At 41.1% G+C, this 20029-nt stretch overlaps 1 protein-coding gene across 2 annotated transcripts; it reads left to right on the top strand.

The window, feature by feature from the left end:
• The first annotated feature begins 2053 nt into the window (after positions 1-2053).
• FBXL3 (F-box and leucine rich repeat protein 3) lies at positions 2054-19436 on the top strand. 2 transcript variants are annotated; one of them, XM_039550610.1, is made up of 5 exons: positions 2054-2287; positions 6411-6774; positions 8768-8890; positions 11974-12145; positions 16973-19436. In XM_039550610.1, the coding sequence occupies exons 2-5, from the start codon at positions 6412-6414 to the stop codon at positions 17614-17616; spliced, it is 1302 nt and encodes a 433-aa protein (XP_039406544.1). In that variant the 5' UTR covers positions 2054-2287; position 6411; the 3' UTR covers positions 17617-19436. The 2 variants fall into 2 exon arrangements, with proteins under 2 accessions (XP_039406544.1, XP_010408204.2); XM_010409902.4 differs by lacking the exon at positions 2054-2287 and adding an exon at positions 2831-4960.
• The last annotated feature ends 593 nt before the right edge of the window (positions 19437-20029 follow it).

Here is a 20029-nt window from a genome sequence, read left to right as displayed (position 1 = left end):
CAGTATTTGTTGATAAATAATAGATCCTTCTCCCCACAGATGGGGCCCAGGTCTGGTTCCAACCTTTGCAGTCAGAATCTTTGTCTCCCACATCTCCAGCAGTCTGCAAGTTACATACTTGCAAATATAACTTGTCTTTACTAGAAACTGTAGTTGGGGGCTGTTACCTTCCCACTGTTAGAAACTGGCTCTGAACTGGAACACAAGGGCTGAAAAGAGAATTCCTAAGCAGCGAGAATGGAAGACACTGAACATTTCCAGATGGGGACAGCAAAACAGTTATTGCAGGTTTCTTGACAGTACTGGCTTCATTCATAAACACATCTCATTATCTTCCAAGGCTTATGTAGCCATCTCATATAACTGAGAAAATTATACAGTCACTTATTTGCTATTACAAGCTTGTCTAAGATACTGACTAATCAGCTCAAGGTGAGGTGATAACTCACCTCTTATTTCCAGATTTTTTGTTGCATTTCCTGGGAAGGTGAAGACTGGATGTAGATTCATAAAGAACTATAGTGGCTGAGCTTTAGTAAACAGCTCAAGACATTTTGAATTGGAGAAAAAGAGATTATTTTCTCACAGAAACTCAAAAATTAATGTTTTTTCACTGAAAAACAATCTTGTTTCTATGTAAGTATTTTTTTTTCCACTAATAATCTCAATGAGCTAGACTTAAAAATGAAAAAAAATTAACATACTTTAAGTATGCAAGGAAATGTATTTATATAAAGTGCTTCTCAAAGATCTCAGGGATGGTGACATTTGAGCAGCCACCGAAGAATGTTTCTAAGCCATTTCAAGACTGGGGCAAGCACTGGATCACATACGGCTGTTCCCAAGAAAATTAATGGCAGGAATTGGGATTAAAACAATTTGAGCTGTAATTTATTTACTATAGCTTGCAATAAATGAATAATTATGTTTTGCAAATCTCAACAACTGTAAAGAGTTTGAACACATACAGGGCTGAAAAATGAGGTGTATTGGAGTGTACCGCATGTGCGAAGGACACGTGGTAACAAGGTGTTTGCAGCCCATGGGAAATGTCACACATCCCTTTGTCTTCTCTGCCTGGCAAAATCCCAAGCACATCACTCTGAGCACCTGCTGGCCCCAGGACGCATTGGTGGTTTGCTTTCCCCATTACCTCTATTCCTGAGGCCAGCCTCACATGGGGCTTTCAAATCACGGAACATAACCGGCTGTATTGGTGATGAAGATCCAGCTCCATTGCTGGTAATATTCGGTGAGCCCAGGTGGCAGAGAAGGCCAGTGGCATCCTGGCCTGTATCAGCAGTAGTGCGGCCAGCAGGACCAGGGCAGGGATTGTCCCCCTGTACTCAGCACTGGTGAGGCCACACATCAAGTGCTGTGTTCAGTTCTGGGCTGCTCATTACAACAAAGACATTGAGGGGCTGGGGCGTGTCCAGAGAACGGCAGTGGAACTGGTGAAGTGTTTGGAACACAAGTCCTATGAGGAACAGCTGAGGGAGCTGGGGGTGTTTAGCCTGGAGAAAAGGAGGATTAGGGGGGACCTTGTCACTCTCTACAACTCCTCAAAGGCGGTTGTAGCCAAGTCGGGGTCAGCATCTTCTCTCAGGTAACCAGTGACAGGACAAGACGACATAGTTATAAATTGCGCCAGGGGAGGTTTAGGTTGGACATCAGGAGAAATTTCTTCACGGAAATGGTGATTAGATATTGGAATGGGCCGCCCAGGGAGGCGGTGGAGTCACCATCCCTGGAGACCTTTAAGGAGAGACGGGAGGCGGCACTGAGCGGCACTGAGCGCCACTGGTGCAGCTGACCCGGGGGTGTTCGGTCATAGGTTGGACTCGATGATCTTTGAGGTCTTTTCCGACCTGATCTGGGATTACCCCCAGCACGTCTCTACACTTCGTTTGCCCTTCCACTCCGAGGCAGGAAGCGCCGAGGGCCGAGCTCTGGCGCAGAGCGGGCGGGAGGAGGAGCTGGCGGCGTCGCCCGCTCGGAGGCGCCGCGGGCGGGGTGCCCTGAGGGGAGGGGCGGGGCCGCCACCTCCCCGCCCGCCCGCCCGCCGCCATTTTGGCTGGTCCGCGTCGCTTCCGCCGCTGGAAGTAAACAGAGGGCGAGGCAGGGAAGGAGGGAAGCAGAGACGCGGGTGGGACGGGACGGACCGAACGGCCGGGCGGAGGAGGCGGCGCTGGGGTCGGCTTTGGCGGAGAGAGCTGATGTGGCCGGAGCGGAGGCGCCAGCGCGGCCCGAGCCCCGGTTAATGCGAAGCGTAGCAGGGAGCCGCCAGGTGATGGGGCGGGAAGGGGGCGGGTGGCGGCGCAGCGGGGCCATCCGCAGGGTCCCAGGCCCCAGGAGCGGGGTCCGAGCAGCGGGGGCGGCGGAGCTTGGGGCCTGTGGGGCTGTCGGAGCTCCGCGCCCCGGGCCGGGGCTGGGCCGGAAGGAGCCGATCCTGAAGGGAACCTTCTCCGGGAGTAGCGGGCGATCCTTAAATCCTAGTCCGTCGTATTTGGGGTCGCTGCCTCGCAGCGTTCCCGTGATAGCGGTAATAAATGGTGAAACCCTCGCTGTGTGCAGCGGAGCAGGTTGTTAGCGGCAGGGAGGGGTTGGGTTCGTGTCCGAGTCGCCCCCTCGTTCAGCCCGTGCTCCCCTTTAGAGCACTCCTGGTATTCCTAGAGCAGCTTTTGTGCGGGGGTGACGCACAGCGAGCTGGGCTGGGCAGGTTCCTGTCAAGCGTTACGAGTAGGGTGCAAACAGCTCTGCGCTGTGGTTTGTTTGCTTTGGTTTTGGTGGTTTTTTTTGGGGTTTTTTTTTGTTTTTTTTTAAACTGCCGTTGTGTTCTGGCTGCGCCTTACTTGGCAATAAAAACAATGTTAAGCACGTGCTTTGCTCCTCCTCCTCCTCGGTGACTGAACTGTGTGATTAGGGTTGGACATGACTATTGCAAACAAGATAGCGTGGGTTGCGCCCAGGTGCGGAGTTCAGAAACAAGTCGTTATAATAGGTGGAGAAATCTACTTGGAAAATCTTAAGGAGTCAGGCATCCGGCTTTCTCCCATCTCTCTGCATCAGTAGAGTTGGGTCTTTTTGGGTTTTTTTGTTTTGTTTTGTTTTGTTTTTTCCCTTTCTGCCAAGATCTTAGCTTCTAAAGCAAAGTTAATCGTAGCAGCAGTTTGAAAACCAGTGATATGTGTGTGTCTGGCGTATGCCAGAGAGAGTTAAAAGCGAGATTGATGGTTCATGCGTTGCTAAGAAGTGATAAGCAATCATCAGTTGAAAAATAGCTTTTACTCTTACAGTAATTTGTTAGCATGAAATTTTGCATCCATGGCTTCCTTGTTTAAAAGTTGCCCTTGGATTTCAAATAGTCGGATGTTTAAATCACTGGATACGTAAAGCAAAGTGAACTGAACTCTTAATTGCATTTGCATGGTTTTATGTTAAATGTGCAGAAAGGTTTACTCCCTTAAGTGGCCTTACTTTTTAAAATAAATATCTTTTCAGATGGCTCTGCAAACTTCTGTAGGCAAATATGCATTCTTTAAATTTTGTATTTGTTTTATTGTTAGGCATGTGAAGAGATTGAAAGTGGTTACATTTTAAAAAAAACCTATTCTGATACTTTAAGTTCTGAAGCAAGATGCCAAAAATTAGATGAACAAATTGGTTAGAAATTAGATGACAAAACAGTAATGCAGTTATTAAAATAATATTTTTTAGTCTTGAGCTTAGGCACTTTTTTCCTGTTTGGAAAAAGTTTGCCAAGGAAATATTTTTGAAAGGTTATACTTAATGTCTTTTTAATTACAAGGGCGTCCAGGATATCAGTAGCAAAAAGAGTTGTTGGGAAATGGTGGTTTGTTCTCCATCCCTTGCTTTAAGTCATGGCATTTAGAATATGTAACATTTTCTTTTCTTGGAAGAAGAAATCATCACTATGCCTCTAGTGATGGCTGTGTTGTCTCTATTTTTTTTTCAAATTGTCTGTTTATAAAAATGTGGGACAATATCCCACAACTTCCAGGAGTGGGTTTTGGTCTGTAACCAGCACATATTAGCTACTTAGGGCTCATCCCAGTTAGCTCAGAGGTGCAGATGGGGAGCTGTTGATGACCTGGTCCACTCCTATCAGCACATCCCAGAGGCCTTTTTTCCAGAAGAAAAATTAATACAGTTTTATCATTGGCAGCTCCCTCCTGGTCTTCTCTGAAAGGGAGACAAAAGAAGAGGGAAAAAGACCTGAAACTCTACCTTAATGCATGATAAAAGTAGCCACCTAACTGGAACATTTATGCAGGTTTACTACCTTGTTAGCACAAGATGAGACAGGATCTCTGTAAAGGAAGACTTGGAGAGCCAGGTCTAACATTTTACCGATGGCTTTGGAAAGACTTAGACATCAAACAGGCAAGCCTGAATTTGGGAAGTTAATAGCTTGCCTGTGGTGAATGCTCCTTGTAACCTAGTTGTTTGGAATATCTGTCTAGCCTAAAGTTTAAACGAACGTTGCATTTCAGACTAGCCTTTTAAAAATGTTGTTGTTGTACTATGCTGAGTTATTATCTCAAACAGAAACACGACAGGGTTGCAGTGGATTTGCCAATTAATTCTTGATTAATTTTAAGTTGAATTCCATTTTCACAGTTGAAAAATGCAGTTCCTTTATATTTTTGTTAGTTGCAGATGGTTCTGAGTCACTGTTCAGTTTTCTTGCTTTTTTTTTCTCAGCAGCAGAACTCTGTCTCTGGCGGAAAGATTGTTCCAGCACAGGAATTGTGTTTTACATAGTCCCCTAGTCGGGACTGAATCACAGAAAATAGTTCTCAGGAAGCAAGTAGAGATATTTGCCCAGTACTGTTGTCATCCTCTGCTTGCCTCCAAGTGCTAGTGGGAGTAAAAATAGGAGTTGAAAAAAGCCAAGAGACCAATTCTGTTCATCAGTCTTTCATGACCGTATGTTCAGGTTTGTCTGCATCATCTTATGAGTGGCTTTAGTCCTTAAGTGATAGCTTGCTTCTGTCATGTGAGTAGCTAGGATTAAAGTCTTTTAAAGGTAGGTAGGGAGGTGCTGGCTTTGAGAAAATAATCTATGATGCATTGGATTATGAACAGTATAATTTTTAACTTGCATTTTGTTTTAAGAAGTACTTCCAAACTTAGTTGCAGTACACAGCAGGGAAACTTCCAGATGCCAGAAGGACTGGGCATATGATAATCTTAGACGTGTAATTGTACTTGAATGTTAAACCAGGATGATTTCGCTGTGTATGAAGTCCTTGTTTATCCTGTAGAAACCAGGGAGGCTGGAGGTGCTTTACGTGTCAGGCTCACCCCACCCCTGGATTCTCTCAGCTCTTTAGAGACTAGAATTGAGTACACTGTAGTGTAGTATGAGGTAGCACAGCCCTTTAGGACATGATGTGCATCACACTGAGGCTTTAAAAAAAAAAAAAAGATCAGATGCCAAGTTTAGTTTTAAGATGGCATGTACAAAAGAACACGTTTGGATCAAAGCCTTAAATTTATTTCAGATATATGTAGTGGTGAGGTTTTTTTCTCTAACAATGTAACATAAGGTAGAAGTTAAGTGACATCATTATGGAAAAAGTATATGCTACAACTTTTTGCTCAGACTTGCAGAATTTAATACAATTTTGAAGAAAGTTTTCTGGCCCTTCTGTAATTTTTTTTTTGTGGGTCGAAACTTCCAGACTCTTACTGGAAGTCTTCTGTAATGCCTATTTACTAGTTAGTTGGAAAAATAAAAGCACACCAATGGACTTGATGAAATATATTTTCAAGTATACCGATTTAAAACAGATGCCTATTAAAGTAATGTATTATAAATAAATTAAACCAGAAAATATTCTTCCTCTGTGAGAAAAAATTATTTGGTCTGATAGAACATCTGCAATATGCAGTGCCTGCACACAGTAATTCTTTACTTCCTTGCCTGATTTTTATCTTCACAGTTTCAAGTGTTGTTCCTAATAAATAGGATTGGGGCAACAGTATTTATGTTAGTTTTCAAAAAATTGTTCAGAAGATTATCCTTCCATTAGTAGAACGGTGGAGTGATAATCAACAACACAGTAAAACAGGTTCAAAGTGTTCTCAAACACACAAATGAAACACTGAAAGAAGAGTGACTGTTATAAATGGGTTGGCACTGTTAATGATTAAAGAAGTAATATTAAAGAGATCAGTTTAGATGATAATGTTATTTCTGGACTGCCGCTTTGGTTTGTTACTTGGGTTTTTTTCTTTTATATATGGCAGGAAAAAAAAACCTGCCAGGGTGTTGTTGCAGAAAATATCCTTTTTCACCTCCACAATTTTCTATTAATATTGTTCTCAGCTCTGTTACGTTTACAAAATAAATAGATTTTTTTTTTTTTTTATTACTTCTGTAGAATGAAACGAGGAAGGAAAACTAATGAGGCTAACAGCAGTGCATCTGAAGACACAACTGAGAAGGAATCCAAGAGACACAAGGTGGTAGAGAAGAAAGCCATAGCTGTGCAGAGTCCTGACTGGGCAAATCTGCTCCAAGACATTATCCTGCAGGTGTTCCAGTATTTGCCACTTCTGGATCGTGCTCATGCATCCCAGGTCTGCAGGAGCTGGAACCAAGTGTTTCATATGCCTGATCTCTGGAGGTGCTTTGAGTTTGAACTGAATCAACCAGCCACATCTAACCTGAGGACTACACATCCTGAACTAATCAAGCAAATAATAAAGAGGCATTCCAATCACCTGCAGTATGTTAGCTTCAAGGTAGCATATTTTATAGGCTTTTTAAAAGTAACTTTTGTTCTAAAAGGAATAGGGCACCTGTCAGTGTGTAAGTGGCCTTGTTTTCAGGCTTAGTATACTGAAGAAATGGCTTTTCTAAATGGACATGTAGACATGGAGGTTACCTCCCAATTAATTTGTTTGGGTGTATTTTCAGGGCCGAAACTTGGAATAACAGTACTGAACATACGTTTTCATTGCCTTATTTCTGTTAGATAGGAATTTTTTTGTTGGTGGTGTCGTTTGTTTGGGGTTTTTTGTTTGTTTTTGTGGGTCCTTTGTTGGGGTTTTTTTGGGGGGGGTTTTTTGGTTGGTTTTGCCTTTTTTGATTTTTTGAGGTTTTTTTGTAGCAGTTTAGCTGCTTAAAATTCTGCTTCATGAAGTGGACAGAAATAGTTCTGATACGACTGCACGTGTGGTTCCTGCCTCAGAATTAAGTTCAGTCAGGATACATAAGTTGAGAATTTCTCCATTTCACATTCTCTAGGGACTTGGCTCCAATATTCATGGTTAGAAAACATCCAATGCACAGAGAGTGATTTCAGTACTACTAGTCAGCAACTAGCAGTTTTAATATTAAATTGTATGGGATTGTCTGTAGTCAGCACAACTGTGTTGCACGGGACTGAAAAAGTATGTGGGATTTGCATAGGGTGGTGCATGGACTGATTGTGCCTGGGTAAGAAATACCATTTGATGAGAATTAGTTCTGTTAACACTGGAATTATTTTCAGCAGATGAAAACCTTTAATGTGGGCTTACATGTCAGTGTGTTTTGGAAGGGTGCTGTGAATCTCGTGGCTGCATATGCATCAGCTATGTGAGAAATTTGGAAAGAAAATGACTTCTGCAGCAAGTTCAACATATTTGTTTCTGAGATCAGGCAGTTTTAATGCTGGAATCATCAGCATGTGAGTAGCTGAGTCACCTCTGCCTGCTTGCTTGCAGTACCAGATTACTAACTGTTATCACAGGGTTTGCAGGGCTTTTATCAGCATCCAAATAAAGAAAACTTAGGGCTGTAGGGAGTGACCTCCCAGTGTCTTATCTGCTGTCTGTGTGGCTGTACACTAAGTGATTTTGAAGAATTTTGGGTGCCCTTTGCTCATAGGGTGATCCATCATTTCTTCAGTTGTTCTTCAGTGCTGCAGAATACACGAGGAAGTGGGTGTAACACTCACCGCTCCTCTGAGGGGTGTTTTCTGTAGACAAAGAAAGATGAGATTGTTGAAAATCAAGGTTTTTCAGCTTGTGTTTGAGCAGAAAATGAACATTCATTGGACTTAATTTGTTGCTGCCAAGGTCATGTGTCTTATGGTGGAGTTAAATTTTACCCTGTGATCAGGCTTTATACTGCTCTGTAGGTTTGCAAAGCTGTCATGGCTGCTGTACATAAGGGGTTATTCAGAAAGCACATCCAAGTGTCAGGGGAAGTCCACTGGAGACACACTAAGTGATTTGGTTGGGTAGCAAGCTGACTAATGAAGGTTTTGGGATTTGTGTTGGTTTGGTCTGTTTTTTTGAGAGTATCCATTGCGTATTTGTTGTGGTTTTAACAGTGAAGGGCCAATTTTAAGAACTGAGCCACTGTAAAAAGAAGTGGCTTTTGCACATAGGAAGGGATTTATAGAATTCTTGCATTTTGATAAGGAGGAATGTAAAGGGGAATTGGAATAGGCTCTGGACCCTCCACTTGCTTATTTGTGGAATGAGTATCTTGGAACAAACTGTTAAGTTGACCTGTCACCATGCAGTATTTTACCTAAGTGTTAGAAGAGTAGTAAGTTTACAGCGAATTGTCTTGGATTTTTGGTGCATACTTTTTGGGGGAATAAAGAATAACATTGATGGATTCACAATGAGGTGTTTCATTGTGGGGGTTTTTTTGACATCCCATTTCAGAAGGTAAAGTGGAAAAAAAAGTTAAAAGTGTATTTGCAGTGCTTTCTGAACATGAAATTCATTTTGTTTTAAGGTGGACAGTAGCAAGGAATCTGCAGAAGCAGCTTGTGATATTTTATCACAGCTTGTGAATTGCTCTCTGAAAACACTTGGGCTAATTTCGACTGCCCGGCCAAGCTTCATGGATTTACCAAAGGTATTTTATTATGTATATTTTCTATGTCAAAGTATTGCAGTGTTTCATACGGTACATCTATAACTTTATGAAAGTTCTATTGTAGGAATATGAATCTTTGGTAAATAAAAGTTTATTAGTAGTCTGGTCTCTAATAAAGGGAGGAACTGATATGTACTGTGATGGGTATCTAAAGTTCCATTCAGTCTCTGAATCATGTGAGAACATAGGCCTGACCTTGTTCTTTCAAGTCCTCCTGTCTGTTGACCTCAATGCGGTGCTGAGCAGTGTGGTGCAAGTTAAGAGGCTAGACAGTTCAGGTCTGTGTAATTGTTTTGTGGGGTTTGTTTAGGAGACAATTACAATCAAATGAGTGGTAGAGTTTTATCTGTGTGGGCTTGCCATAGGGCTTACATGATCAATGAGCTCTCTTCAGAAAGAAATTGGATAATGATTTGCAGGGCTTCATGTCATGCAATCAAGCATCAGCATCCTTGGTGCAGTGCACTGTATTTCTGAAATTTTTAGTCAAGATTTTTACCTTGCATGTTTACCAAAAATCTGATCTTGTTAGAAGGCATTTAATCTGGAAGACAGCAATCTCTTACCTGTGCTTCTAAAGAAGCATTCCTGCTAGTGAGGTAGAAGTGTACTATTGCTAAGGAGGAGTGGAGTGGTTGTGAAGGGCCACATACAAATAGGCTATTAGCTAGATCTCAGTGATGTCATTGCTGGTGATGGCAGTGAGGACGAGGAGGAACTAGAGACAGCCCCGGGAAAGGAAGTAGGCTACATGTAAGGTTAGCTACAGAAGGATTATCAGCTGTTATCCTTGACAGTGGTTACTGCCACATCATGTAGCTCTCTTGAATATGTAATTTTAATCCATAATTTTCAAAGAGGCTTTTCAGATATTTAACTAGTTTTGCTGTGATTTTTTTTCCTTTTCTGATGCTCTTTGAAGTGTGATGATAAGAAAACCTGAATGTAGTGAAAACAGTCCACAGTGTTTTAAAAATACTTTGTCCTTTCAGCTCTTTCTTACTGTTTTCTTTATTAATCTGAATGCTGCTTTAGATCTTAGTTTTCACTGGAGTGACATATTAGGGTCCTGTTCAGCTTTACTGTACAGGACCCTAATTACTCTGCTTAGTAATTGTTTGTGCTATGTTCTTATTCAGCTTCAAGGCTTATAAAGCATAGGCTTCCTTTTTTGTTCTCAGTAAGTTCACGTTTGGCCTTTAAAAAGATAGATTCAAAATAAGCCAAAATTAGCTCTAAGGATAATTTGCCTTTTGGTGTTTAGAACTTCAATGGTTTTGTCACTGGCATAAGGACAACTAGTGAAACTAAAGAATTGAATTTGGCCATGACTAAATTCTGGTGGGAAGCTGTTAGTGACAGGTCCATTAGATGAGAAGCAGACAAAGATGAACTAATTTGGAAAATGGTTAATACTTTGCTGTGGTTTTGGATTTTTTGGGGGAGGCCGTGGGGTTTTTTATTGTTATCAGACTGTATAGGAAGTCTGAACTACTTGGCATTATCTTCATCAGTGCTCTTCTGTTCTCAAGTGACCTGACATGTGGTAAATAATCTGTAGCTCATATTTAGTGTTGTGTTGCCTGTCTTTTCGCTAAGTACATTCTACATGAGTAGAATCTTTTAAAGAATCATACTACAGGCTACAGGTGTGGCAATACTGAGAAGACCAGCTTTTACGTGTTGGAATATTGCCTGTTTCCCATTAGCTCTTCAAACTAGAAGTTTCAAGTTACCTTTTTTAATAAGTGTAGTTAACTTTCTTTGCCTTTTTATTTAACAGCCTTCTTTTACTAAATAGATAATAAAACAGAGAATTTTAGAAATATTTTCTAAATAGAATAAAAACACAGTACTAACACTCATAATACAGAGTTGAAATAATATTGAAGCATCTTTTCTTCTGTACATAACATATATATATAAGCAGCATATTGTCAGGGTAGTTGGAGTGGTCCCTAATGCCAAAGTGCATGAAGATTCTGAGTTGAACTTCCTGTTTCCATTTGCATGAGCTGACTTAGAAAGTTTGTGTTAGCATGAAAGCATAAGTCCTATTCTAAATCTAATTGTGTGGGAGTTTTATCAAAAAACACAAACATATTACCTAAGAATGAAGAAATACTGTTGTCAGACCTTCTGTCATGTAACTGTGTTCAGGATATGTGCCTGTGGCTCAGAATGAAACAGGCTTGAAATCAAAGTAGCGGGTCTTTTTTTTTATGATACTTAATGTAGCGCATGGAGAAAATACTTTTTTAAAGTCTTCTATTTGGTCAGTCTTGTAAGAAATCATGAAGATGAACTACTTACTCACTTCATGCCACCAGTGGTTTCTGCAGTCACTGCTGTATCTGCTCCTTAGTCTGTGTTTCTCAAGTTCAGGTTCCCTGGGCTCTGTGTTTACTGACAAGTTTCAGTGGTTATGTAAAAATGCTGAGCACTTGTCCTACCTTATCTATGCTGCTTATTCAGTAATTAATTGATTTCCTGCTCCTTGGCTCTGTTTGGACCACTCCAGTTAGCTTTCCAAGAAATCCGTCCAAACCCGAAATACTCTTGTGTGGGTGGTAGGCCGGCAGTACAGTCGTTTGGCTTTGGATACAAACACTCCTGACTATGTTTGCATATCACCAATGCAGCACAATTTGCCGTGTGGGAATTCCTCTTCCAGAGGATGCTTCTTTTAGAGTGTGACTTGCCTCATCTGTTCAAAGAACATAAAAAAAATTCTTCAAAATTAGGGCTTCTAGGCTTTCCCCTTTGCTTGTGGTCTTTCTGTAGAAGTAAATTTGTGCAGTGGATAGTCCAGGGTCTTGATTAACTTCTAATGTTACACGTTCTGATTTGCCAAATTCATAAACGGATAGCAAAAAATTATTACACTTCCTCTACTCACAAATGACAGTATTAGTATTATTTTTTAATTATGCAGTATCAAAAGAATGCTTTTTCAGCAAATGCTGTCAAGAAGTAAAAACTAGGACTGCTGTGTACAGTATAAGACCATTGAGATTTTTAGATAATACTCTTTCATATAAACCTCCTTTTTTTTTTTTCAGTCTCACTTTATTTCTGCACTGACAGTGGTGTTTGTGAACTCCAAATCCCTCTCTTCACTTAAGATTGATGACACACCAGTAGATGATCCATCTCTCAAGGTTCTGGTGGCGAACAACAGTGACACGCTCAAACTGTTGAAAATGAGCAGTTGTCCTCATGTTTCTCCAGCTGGTATGCTACTGTGGTTTTGGGGTTAGCTCATTTGGGATTTGTTGGTTGGTTGGTTTGGACTTTTTAATGTGTGCATTACATTCTGTCTGAAATCAGTACACCCCTGGAAAAATGGTGTCAGAGGGAAGATGACTCTGTTATTATGGACAACTGTGGCTGAATAAAGTCATTTCAGCTGGTGGTCAATCTGTCTACCCTACCACTTCACAGTGACTACTGGGCTAATAATGAAATAGTGCATGTCTGTTGTGGGGAAGTGGTTAACCTCATGTGGAACTTAATGAGTATATATCAACTTGATAGTGCGCTATTTGTGCAATGATTAAGTATTCCAATATAATTAAACTTTTTTGGAATATGAGGTTTCTTTCCATATTTTGTTATGTGTGGATTTTGACTGTTGGCATGCCATGGATTAGGAAGATGCTGGTTTAGTCATTCTGAAAAAAAGTCATAGCTGGAGAATAACTGCAGACAGCATCAAAAAGGGGAGAAGAGACTGAGCTATACAAAACTTCTACTGTCAGCAAATGTATTTCTCTAACACTCTTAAGTGTGTCTGTAACAAGAATGAAGCCAGCTCATATCAGAAATCACTCAAGATTGTTGAAGTTCACAGAATTAACATTTATGGTAGACCTATGCAATGCACAGCAAGTTTAAGATTTATTCACAGCACATCAGCTTAACACTTACAGTTTTTCACTGAGAAATGGAAGAGGAATTGTAAATGAAATCCTGGCTACCCAGTATGATTCCTCTTCTGAGGATGAGTAGAAACTATAGAAACCATAATGCCATAACTTTTCATGCAAATATATTGCAGCTGTAAATGCTAGGTTTATTGTCTGTCAGATTCACCAGCAGGATTCCTAAAAGGGGAAAGGCGAAAGCAGTACTGTTGCAGAGGGTGTGTTATTGTAGTGATAACAAACAAAACAAACTTAATACCTTTTGCAAGTGTAGGTCTCAGACAAAACCTTGTGTTTGGTTTTGTATAAAGAAGTCCTGAAAATGTAGGACTGATGTTTTGCAGCAGCCTGGTCCAGCAAAGTGTCCACAGAATTAACTGGAATGCCTCCTCCAAAGCTTTCTAATCATAGATGGGGATTGTTTGAATTGGCTTGAGGGACTGGCTTTTCCAACTTAAAATTGTTTTTTGAGAATCCTTGTGTCTGAGAAGTACGAGGGCTGTAATGTGTCAAGAGGAAAAGGCTTCAGCAGTAATCTGTAGCTAGGCAGAGAGAGTAATTTCCTTGGACATGGATTAAAGAGTAACTTGTCAGCTCTAGCAGACTTTGCTGGTTTGTGGATAATCCTTGCTAGAAGGCTTTATTGGAACATCATGCACTGATAATTTGGGAGGAGACATGGGTGTGTTCTGATTGATGTATCTTGCATGGTTTTTAATTTAAGGAACAATGGGTAAGAAATTGTCGTGCCTGTTTAAGGAGCACAACTACTATTGTCCTTCATGGAGTGGAGATTAATAGATTGGGGTAAAATGTGTTAGTAACAAAACCAGGGAGTGCTAAGCTAACAGTAGGAGAGTTTAATTGCTTAATTCAGGTGTAGGTGTGCCTTGAGATGGAGAAAAAAGTGGATGTGCTGGGTTTGCATGGCAATGTTTTGTGGGGCAGTGAGGGGGCCACAGGAGTGGCTTCTGTGAAAACTGCCAGAAGCTTCCCCATGTCCAGCAGAGCCAAGGCCAAGCCCATCAGTGACAGTGGTAGCGCCTCTGGGATAACCTATTGAAGAAGGGGGAAAGGTACTGCAGGAGAGCAATTGCAGCTGGAGGTAGGAGCGAGTATACGTGAGAGAAACAACTCTGCAGACACCAAGGTCAGTGAAGAAGGAGGGGCAGGAGCTGATCCAGGTGCCGGAACTGAGATTCCCCTGCAGCCCCTGGTGCAGACCACGGTGATGCTGCTGTGCCCCTGCAGCCTATGGAGGGCCACGGTGGGGCAGAGATCCACCTGCAGCCCGTGGAGGACCTCAGGCTGGAACAGGTGGATGGCTGAAGGAGGCTGTGACTCTGTTGGAAGCCCATGCTGGAAGAGTCTGTTGAAAGCACCTTTTGAGAGAGGAGCCCATGCTGGAGCAGTTTTGATGACAGGAATTGGAGTCTGTCCTGAAGGACTGCATGCCATGGAAGAGACCCACACTGGAGCAGTTTATGAAGAACTGCAGTCTGAGAAGGACTCCCACTGGAGAAGTTCGTGGGGGACTGCTCCCATGTGAGGGACCCCATGCTAGAGCTGGGGAAGAGTGGGAGGGGTCTCCCCCTGAGGAGGAAGGAGTGGCAGAGACAGTGTCTGAAGAACTGACTATAGCCCCCATTCCGTGTCGCCCTGTGCTGCTGGGAGGGAAGGAGGTAGAGAAAATCATGAGGAAGTTAAGCCTGGGAAGAACAAAGGAGTGAGAGGAAGGTGTGTTAAGTTTCAGTTTTATTTCTCATTACTCTACTCTTATTTAAGTGATAATAAATTGATTTCCCCAAGCTGAGTCTGTTTAACCCATGATTGGTGAGTGATCTCTCCCTGTCACCTTTATCTTCACTCTTTGAGTTTTTAATTTTATTCTCTCTCCCCTGCCCAGCTGGGGAAGGAAGTGATTACACGGCTTTGGTGGGCACTTGGTGTCCAGGCAGGGACAACCCACCAGGTGGAACAAAAGAAAGAAGCTGGTATGTGGATAGTTGGCTTCAAGAGCAGGCAGATTGCAAAAATGAGAATCTTGAAGGAAAATTGACCTGGATTTTTTTTGTAATGGGAATATTATAATTAGCAGGCTGCTATAGATGTGGAAAAACTTTACTGACCCAAAAGGGCTGTGAGTTGCAAAACTAATTACTTATAGATGCAGTTAAAATGTCTTCAGATTGGAGGAGGGAGGAATGTTCATTACTAGGTCAGTTCTCAAGACATTTTTTAGTGAAGGACAGAAAAGAGTAATGAAAGTAGTGCAAGAGAGACTCCACTACTGCAGGGATAAAGGAAAAAGATTGATATCAAACAGTGAATTGTTCTAAGTTACTGTACAAAGATAAAGAGGCACATTTGAGTTTGAGCTGGAGAAACAAAGGCTGTGATGTGTTTGTAATCCTTGTGAGCTTACTTGAATATTCTTCTGTTTGCTGTTTGCCCTCTGAAATACTAAGTGTTGGAATAGAGGGAATGGAAAGTGTTCCTGTAGAGGTGGTGTTTCTGCTGTGACATGGGGGTAGGAGGGCTGCTTCTCTTGGAGTGGGAGTTGGGAAGCAGAGTGGCGTCAGGTGTGCCTGCATCAGGGACATCATGGATCAGGGATTTTTTTGATGCAGATCTGTGCAGTAAGGTCAGAGAGCAGAGCCATTTACCTCTCAGTGACACAAAGGTGTAGGCAGTGCCTAGGGATGTTCTGTGAACTACATGGGCTCCAGGCAGGTCCTTTAGTAGCTATTTACACTGTATTCCTTGTCAGCTCTATATGTAGGATGCATAACTGCATTGACAGACTGTGCATATCCAGTTCTAGACCCTTAAAAAAATCACAGTAAATTGAACCCCAGCTCTTCCCTTTTGCATTGCACTGGTCCATAATGGACCCCTAAAGTTAACAAAGATTTGTGGAAGGACGGCAGGCAGGACAACTAACTTTGTCGAGATGAGAAAATATATATGGATCTTGAAACTGCCTAAAATACTTTATAGATCAACAGACCTAGGTATTCTGAAGCAGCATGTCTGAGTCTGCTTAGAGAGTGATCATAGTAGCCCTTCTGATTCATGCAATGTTTTCGCAGTGATTTTTTTTTTTTTTTAAGAAAGCGTTTTTATGCTCAGTGTAGGCTTCTCTTAAGTTTAACAGCTGCACCTTAAAATACTGTTTTCTGTATTCCTCTTGCTTCAGAGCTAGAGTGTATTGAGCTCAGGTTTCTCAGTATGTTAAATGCTATTTTCTTATCCCCTCTATTAATGGAAAGGCTGTATCCCACATTTCATGCAGTTTTCTGGGTCACATGAAATGCAGAGGACTGTATGCTTTTCTTAGTGCTTTTTATTTTTTTCAGTACTGTTACCAGTATAATACCATCTCTTGTATCTAGAAATAGTATGAGTGGAAACCGCAGACTGAACTGGATTCTCTTTTTGATGTTTTTGTCTTCTGTGAGCAGCATATTATATTGAATCATTATAGAGAGTCTGAAACTTGCTGTTCTAGAAATTACTGCTCCGTATTTTTAGTGTTTTGCCTCTTTTTTGCTGTAGCTTTTCCAAATTTAAGCATTAATACTTTCCTAGAAAAAACAAATAGTGACAGCAGCAGCCTCTCTATTGAATTAAAATCTAGCATTCATTTTACTTTTGCTTTCTTCAGATAACAAATCTCATTCACAGTTGCTTTGTCAGCCACAGAGCAGTCAGCAATTCTTCCAGAGCTGGCTAAGGAAATACTTTTATCATGAGTAAGGACCTTTTACAAAAACAAGGTTGACTATATGTGGTCTTAGAAAAGGGCAGAACAGTCAGAATATGCTATTTATATATTTGTCACTTCTGTTTATGTATTTTTTAACTTCTTTATGATCCCTAGCAAAATAGAGATGCAGGCACATTGTGTGTATCTGTCTTACATGTAGCTACAAAGAAGTCACAAGGTCATGCTTGTGAAAAAGATTCATGTTCAGGTTTCCAGTATGATTTGGTTTTGATTTAAGGTCTAGATTGCACATTGAAATAGGTGCCCGTAGCACCTTCCTGCCACACATAAACAAATTCCCTCCTGTTGTTCAGTCATCAGTGCGTTTGTTTGTGTAATCCCTTGCATAATGTTCTCTTCTCCCAGGTATCCTTTGTGTGGCTGACCAGTGCCATGGCTTGCGTGAGCTGGCGCTGAACTACCACCTGCTGAGTGATGAGCTGCTGCTTGCTTTGTCTTCTGAAAAGCACGTCAGGTTAGAACACTTGCGCATTGATGTTGTCAGTGAAAATCCTGGACAGACTCAGTTCCACACCATTCAGAAGAGCAGCTGGGACGCTTTCATCAAGCATTCTCCTAAAGTCAATTTAGTCATGTACTTTTTCTTGTATGAGGAGGAGTTTGATCCGTTCTTTCGTTATGAGATACCTGTCACTCACCTTTACTTCGGGAGGTCAGTAAGCAAGGACGTGCTTGGCCGCGTTGGGATGACGTGTCCGCGGCTGGTTGAACTGGTGGTGTGTGCCAATGGATTACGGCCGCTGGACGAGGAGCTGATCTGCATTGCGGAGCGGTGCAAGTACCTGTCGGCCGTGGGCCTCGGAGAATGTGAAGTCTCTTGCAGTGCCTTTGTTGAGTTTGTGAAGATGTGTGGCGGTCGCCTCTCTCAGCTCTCTATTATGGAGGAAGTTTTGATTCCTGATCAGAAGTACAGCTTAGAGCAGATTCATTGGGAAGTTTCAAAGCATCTTGGTAGAGTCTGGTTCCCAGACATGATGCCCACGTGGTAAAGTCCTTAAAAGACTCCAGGGTGAATGGAGTAGCACCTTAAACCCAAGATTACCATATTGCAATTTCCTGTATAAGCTTATTTAATAATACAGATTTTACTGCAAGTTAATTAATGGTTTGATTATAAAATTAATTTTTCTTTCAAAAATTGTTCTGGAATTTCAGAACCAAAAATAGAGTTCACAGCTCCAAAACCTGTTTTCATCCAAACAAAAATCAGGTTTCTGTTTTAGATTTATTCTTTGTCATTAAAAGTGACCTCAAACATTTTTGGAAAAAAAATTATTTAAAATATTGAAATGTACTTGCAAAATACCAGTTGTAATATGCTGTCCTTCTTTGATTTAGATAGTAGCATTGGACACAACCACATTTTATCTTAAAAAGCCAATCAAAACCCCACCAAAATTGCATGCTTTTGTTGCAGACCATAGCATTTCTAAATCCAGTCACCTCAATGACAAGATGACAATTATAGGAAGTTTAGTAGCCTGTGAAATACATACATTCTGTTAAGTAAGTCATAAAGGCAAGAGCAATACACAATAATAACAGTTTAGACAACTAAAGTAGAAAGTTTAACACATTATTCAACAGATTATTAGATCCATCTAAAATGTATTTAGAGCGCTAACAAGCAGTAGTGTGAGCTACCAAAAGCGCTGTGGGGTTTTTTCCACCCTCTATGCATTTTAATGTAGTTTGCTTATGGGGTCTCAGATCTGTGTCTAAACCTGTTTTAAGGTATTTTATGTCTAGCTCAGGAAGCGAAAGCATTCTGGGGAAAAATGTAGATACATTGTATTTAAAACCACATTGGAGTTAATGAGCTTTTCTTGCACATTAACTGGTTTGGCAGCATATGGTGAGATGGAATAATGTATGGTTTGTGAAATGAACCCTGCAATGTTGTTCTGATGACAGGAGTGTGAGCAGTGTGAGATGAGAAAGGTAAAATTTGAATGTTGACCAAGAACCTTTTCACAAAACCTTAGACCTTTCGGCTGCTTTCAGTTTGAGAGAAATGACATTGGAACAGTTGCTTAAGCTGTATAAACTAACTATATACTGTAAATCTGTTTCAAAAATGTTTATGTATAAAGTGGATGTTTGATAGATAATAATTTTGTATACCTTTAATTCAGCTAGTTCTGTCATTTCATAATATTTAAAAACCGAAAAGGAGTAGACTTGGTGAAGTAGAGTAGTAGGCAAAAATTTGTTTTGAACATTTGATAAATCAATTTTATTAAAGAAAGTTTTTAGTTTGTAAGTGATGTAGGCAAGGCATTGCCTGTGATCTGGATGTGGCTCGTGACTTCATTTTTTACTGCTAACAATTATGTTATTTTCTCTTTGAGGTTACTGATGGTAACACCGAAGTGTTGCCCACACAGCTGCATGTTTGAGAGATGTTGTCAGCCCTCAGCAAGGTAGAGCTGCCCCTGTGGGCTGGGTTGAACTTAGCTGGTGGCTGCTTCTCAGTTGAGCTATACAGCCCCTTCTGGTAGTAAGTAGATTTTGTTCATCTCTGATTTCAGTCATGTTTATCCAAATGTATAATTTAGTGTAATACACTTATGAGCGTATTAAAGTTCATAACTATATTTTGAGCAAGCAATGCTCAGTGGACTGGACATCTTTATAGGGGAGTTGTATGTTTCTGTAGAGCTTTGATTTTAAAATTGCATTTTATGAAATACACGGTTTTTGTATTAGATAAATTAATGTAATACTATAATTTGCTTTTATTTGTATAAAAGGTGTCAATATATTTAGTCTGTAAAAGTAAAAAAGTTCTGTGTTTTTTATAACCTGACTCTCAGAACTGCCTGGTTTGGGAAAGGTGGAGTAACACTTGTAGTCTGGGGAATAGGATTTAGTTTTCACTAAATTAATGTGAAATAATACATTAGTAATGGAGCCAAAACCTCTTTGGACCTTGACTGCAGGTGACCCGATGCTGGCAAGGTGAGTCACCAACATGTTGGTAGTGGAAATAACTGAAAAGCAAGGCACAACCTAAATACCAGAGCCCACTCCTGGAATTTACATCTTTGAAACCCAGCATTCTGCTGCTCACAGAGAGGCCTGTGTCAGACCCTGGTGTGAGGAATGTATTAGGAGCTGAAGGTGGCATGATTGGTTGTAGCAGAACAGCTTCCCTGGCAAGGTAACTGTCCTGCTCTGAGAAAAGTCTGTGTTGTTGCACAGACCTCAAAAAGTCCTTCCTGAATGCAGCACCGTATTATAGCGGTTATTAAGATGTTCAAGCACAAGAAAACTGCTTGAAAGCAGTTGTGTCTCTCTTCCATTGAAAGTCAGCAGTTTTTATACATTGAATCAATTGCTGCATCCTTAGGTCAAATAATCCAGCTATAACATAAACTTCCCAGGCAAGCATAAAGTGCT

This window comes from Corvus cornix, chromosome 1 (assembly GCF_000738735.6).
Source record: "Corvus cornix cornix isolate S_Up_H32 chromosome 1, ASM73873v5, whole genome shotgun sequence".
NCBI classification, from domain to species: Eukaryota; Metazoa; Chordata; class Aves; order Passeriformes; family Corvidae; genus Corvus; species Corvus cornix.
This window is presented reverse-complemented; position numbering and strand designations above follow the sequence as displayed.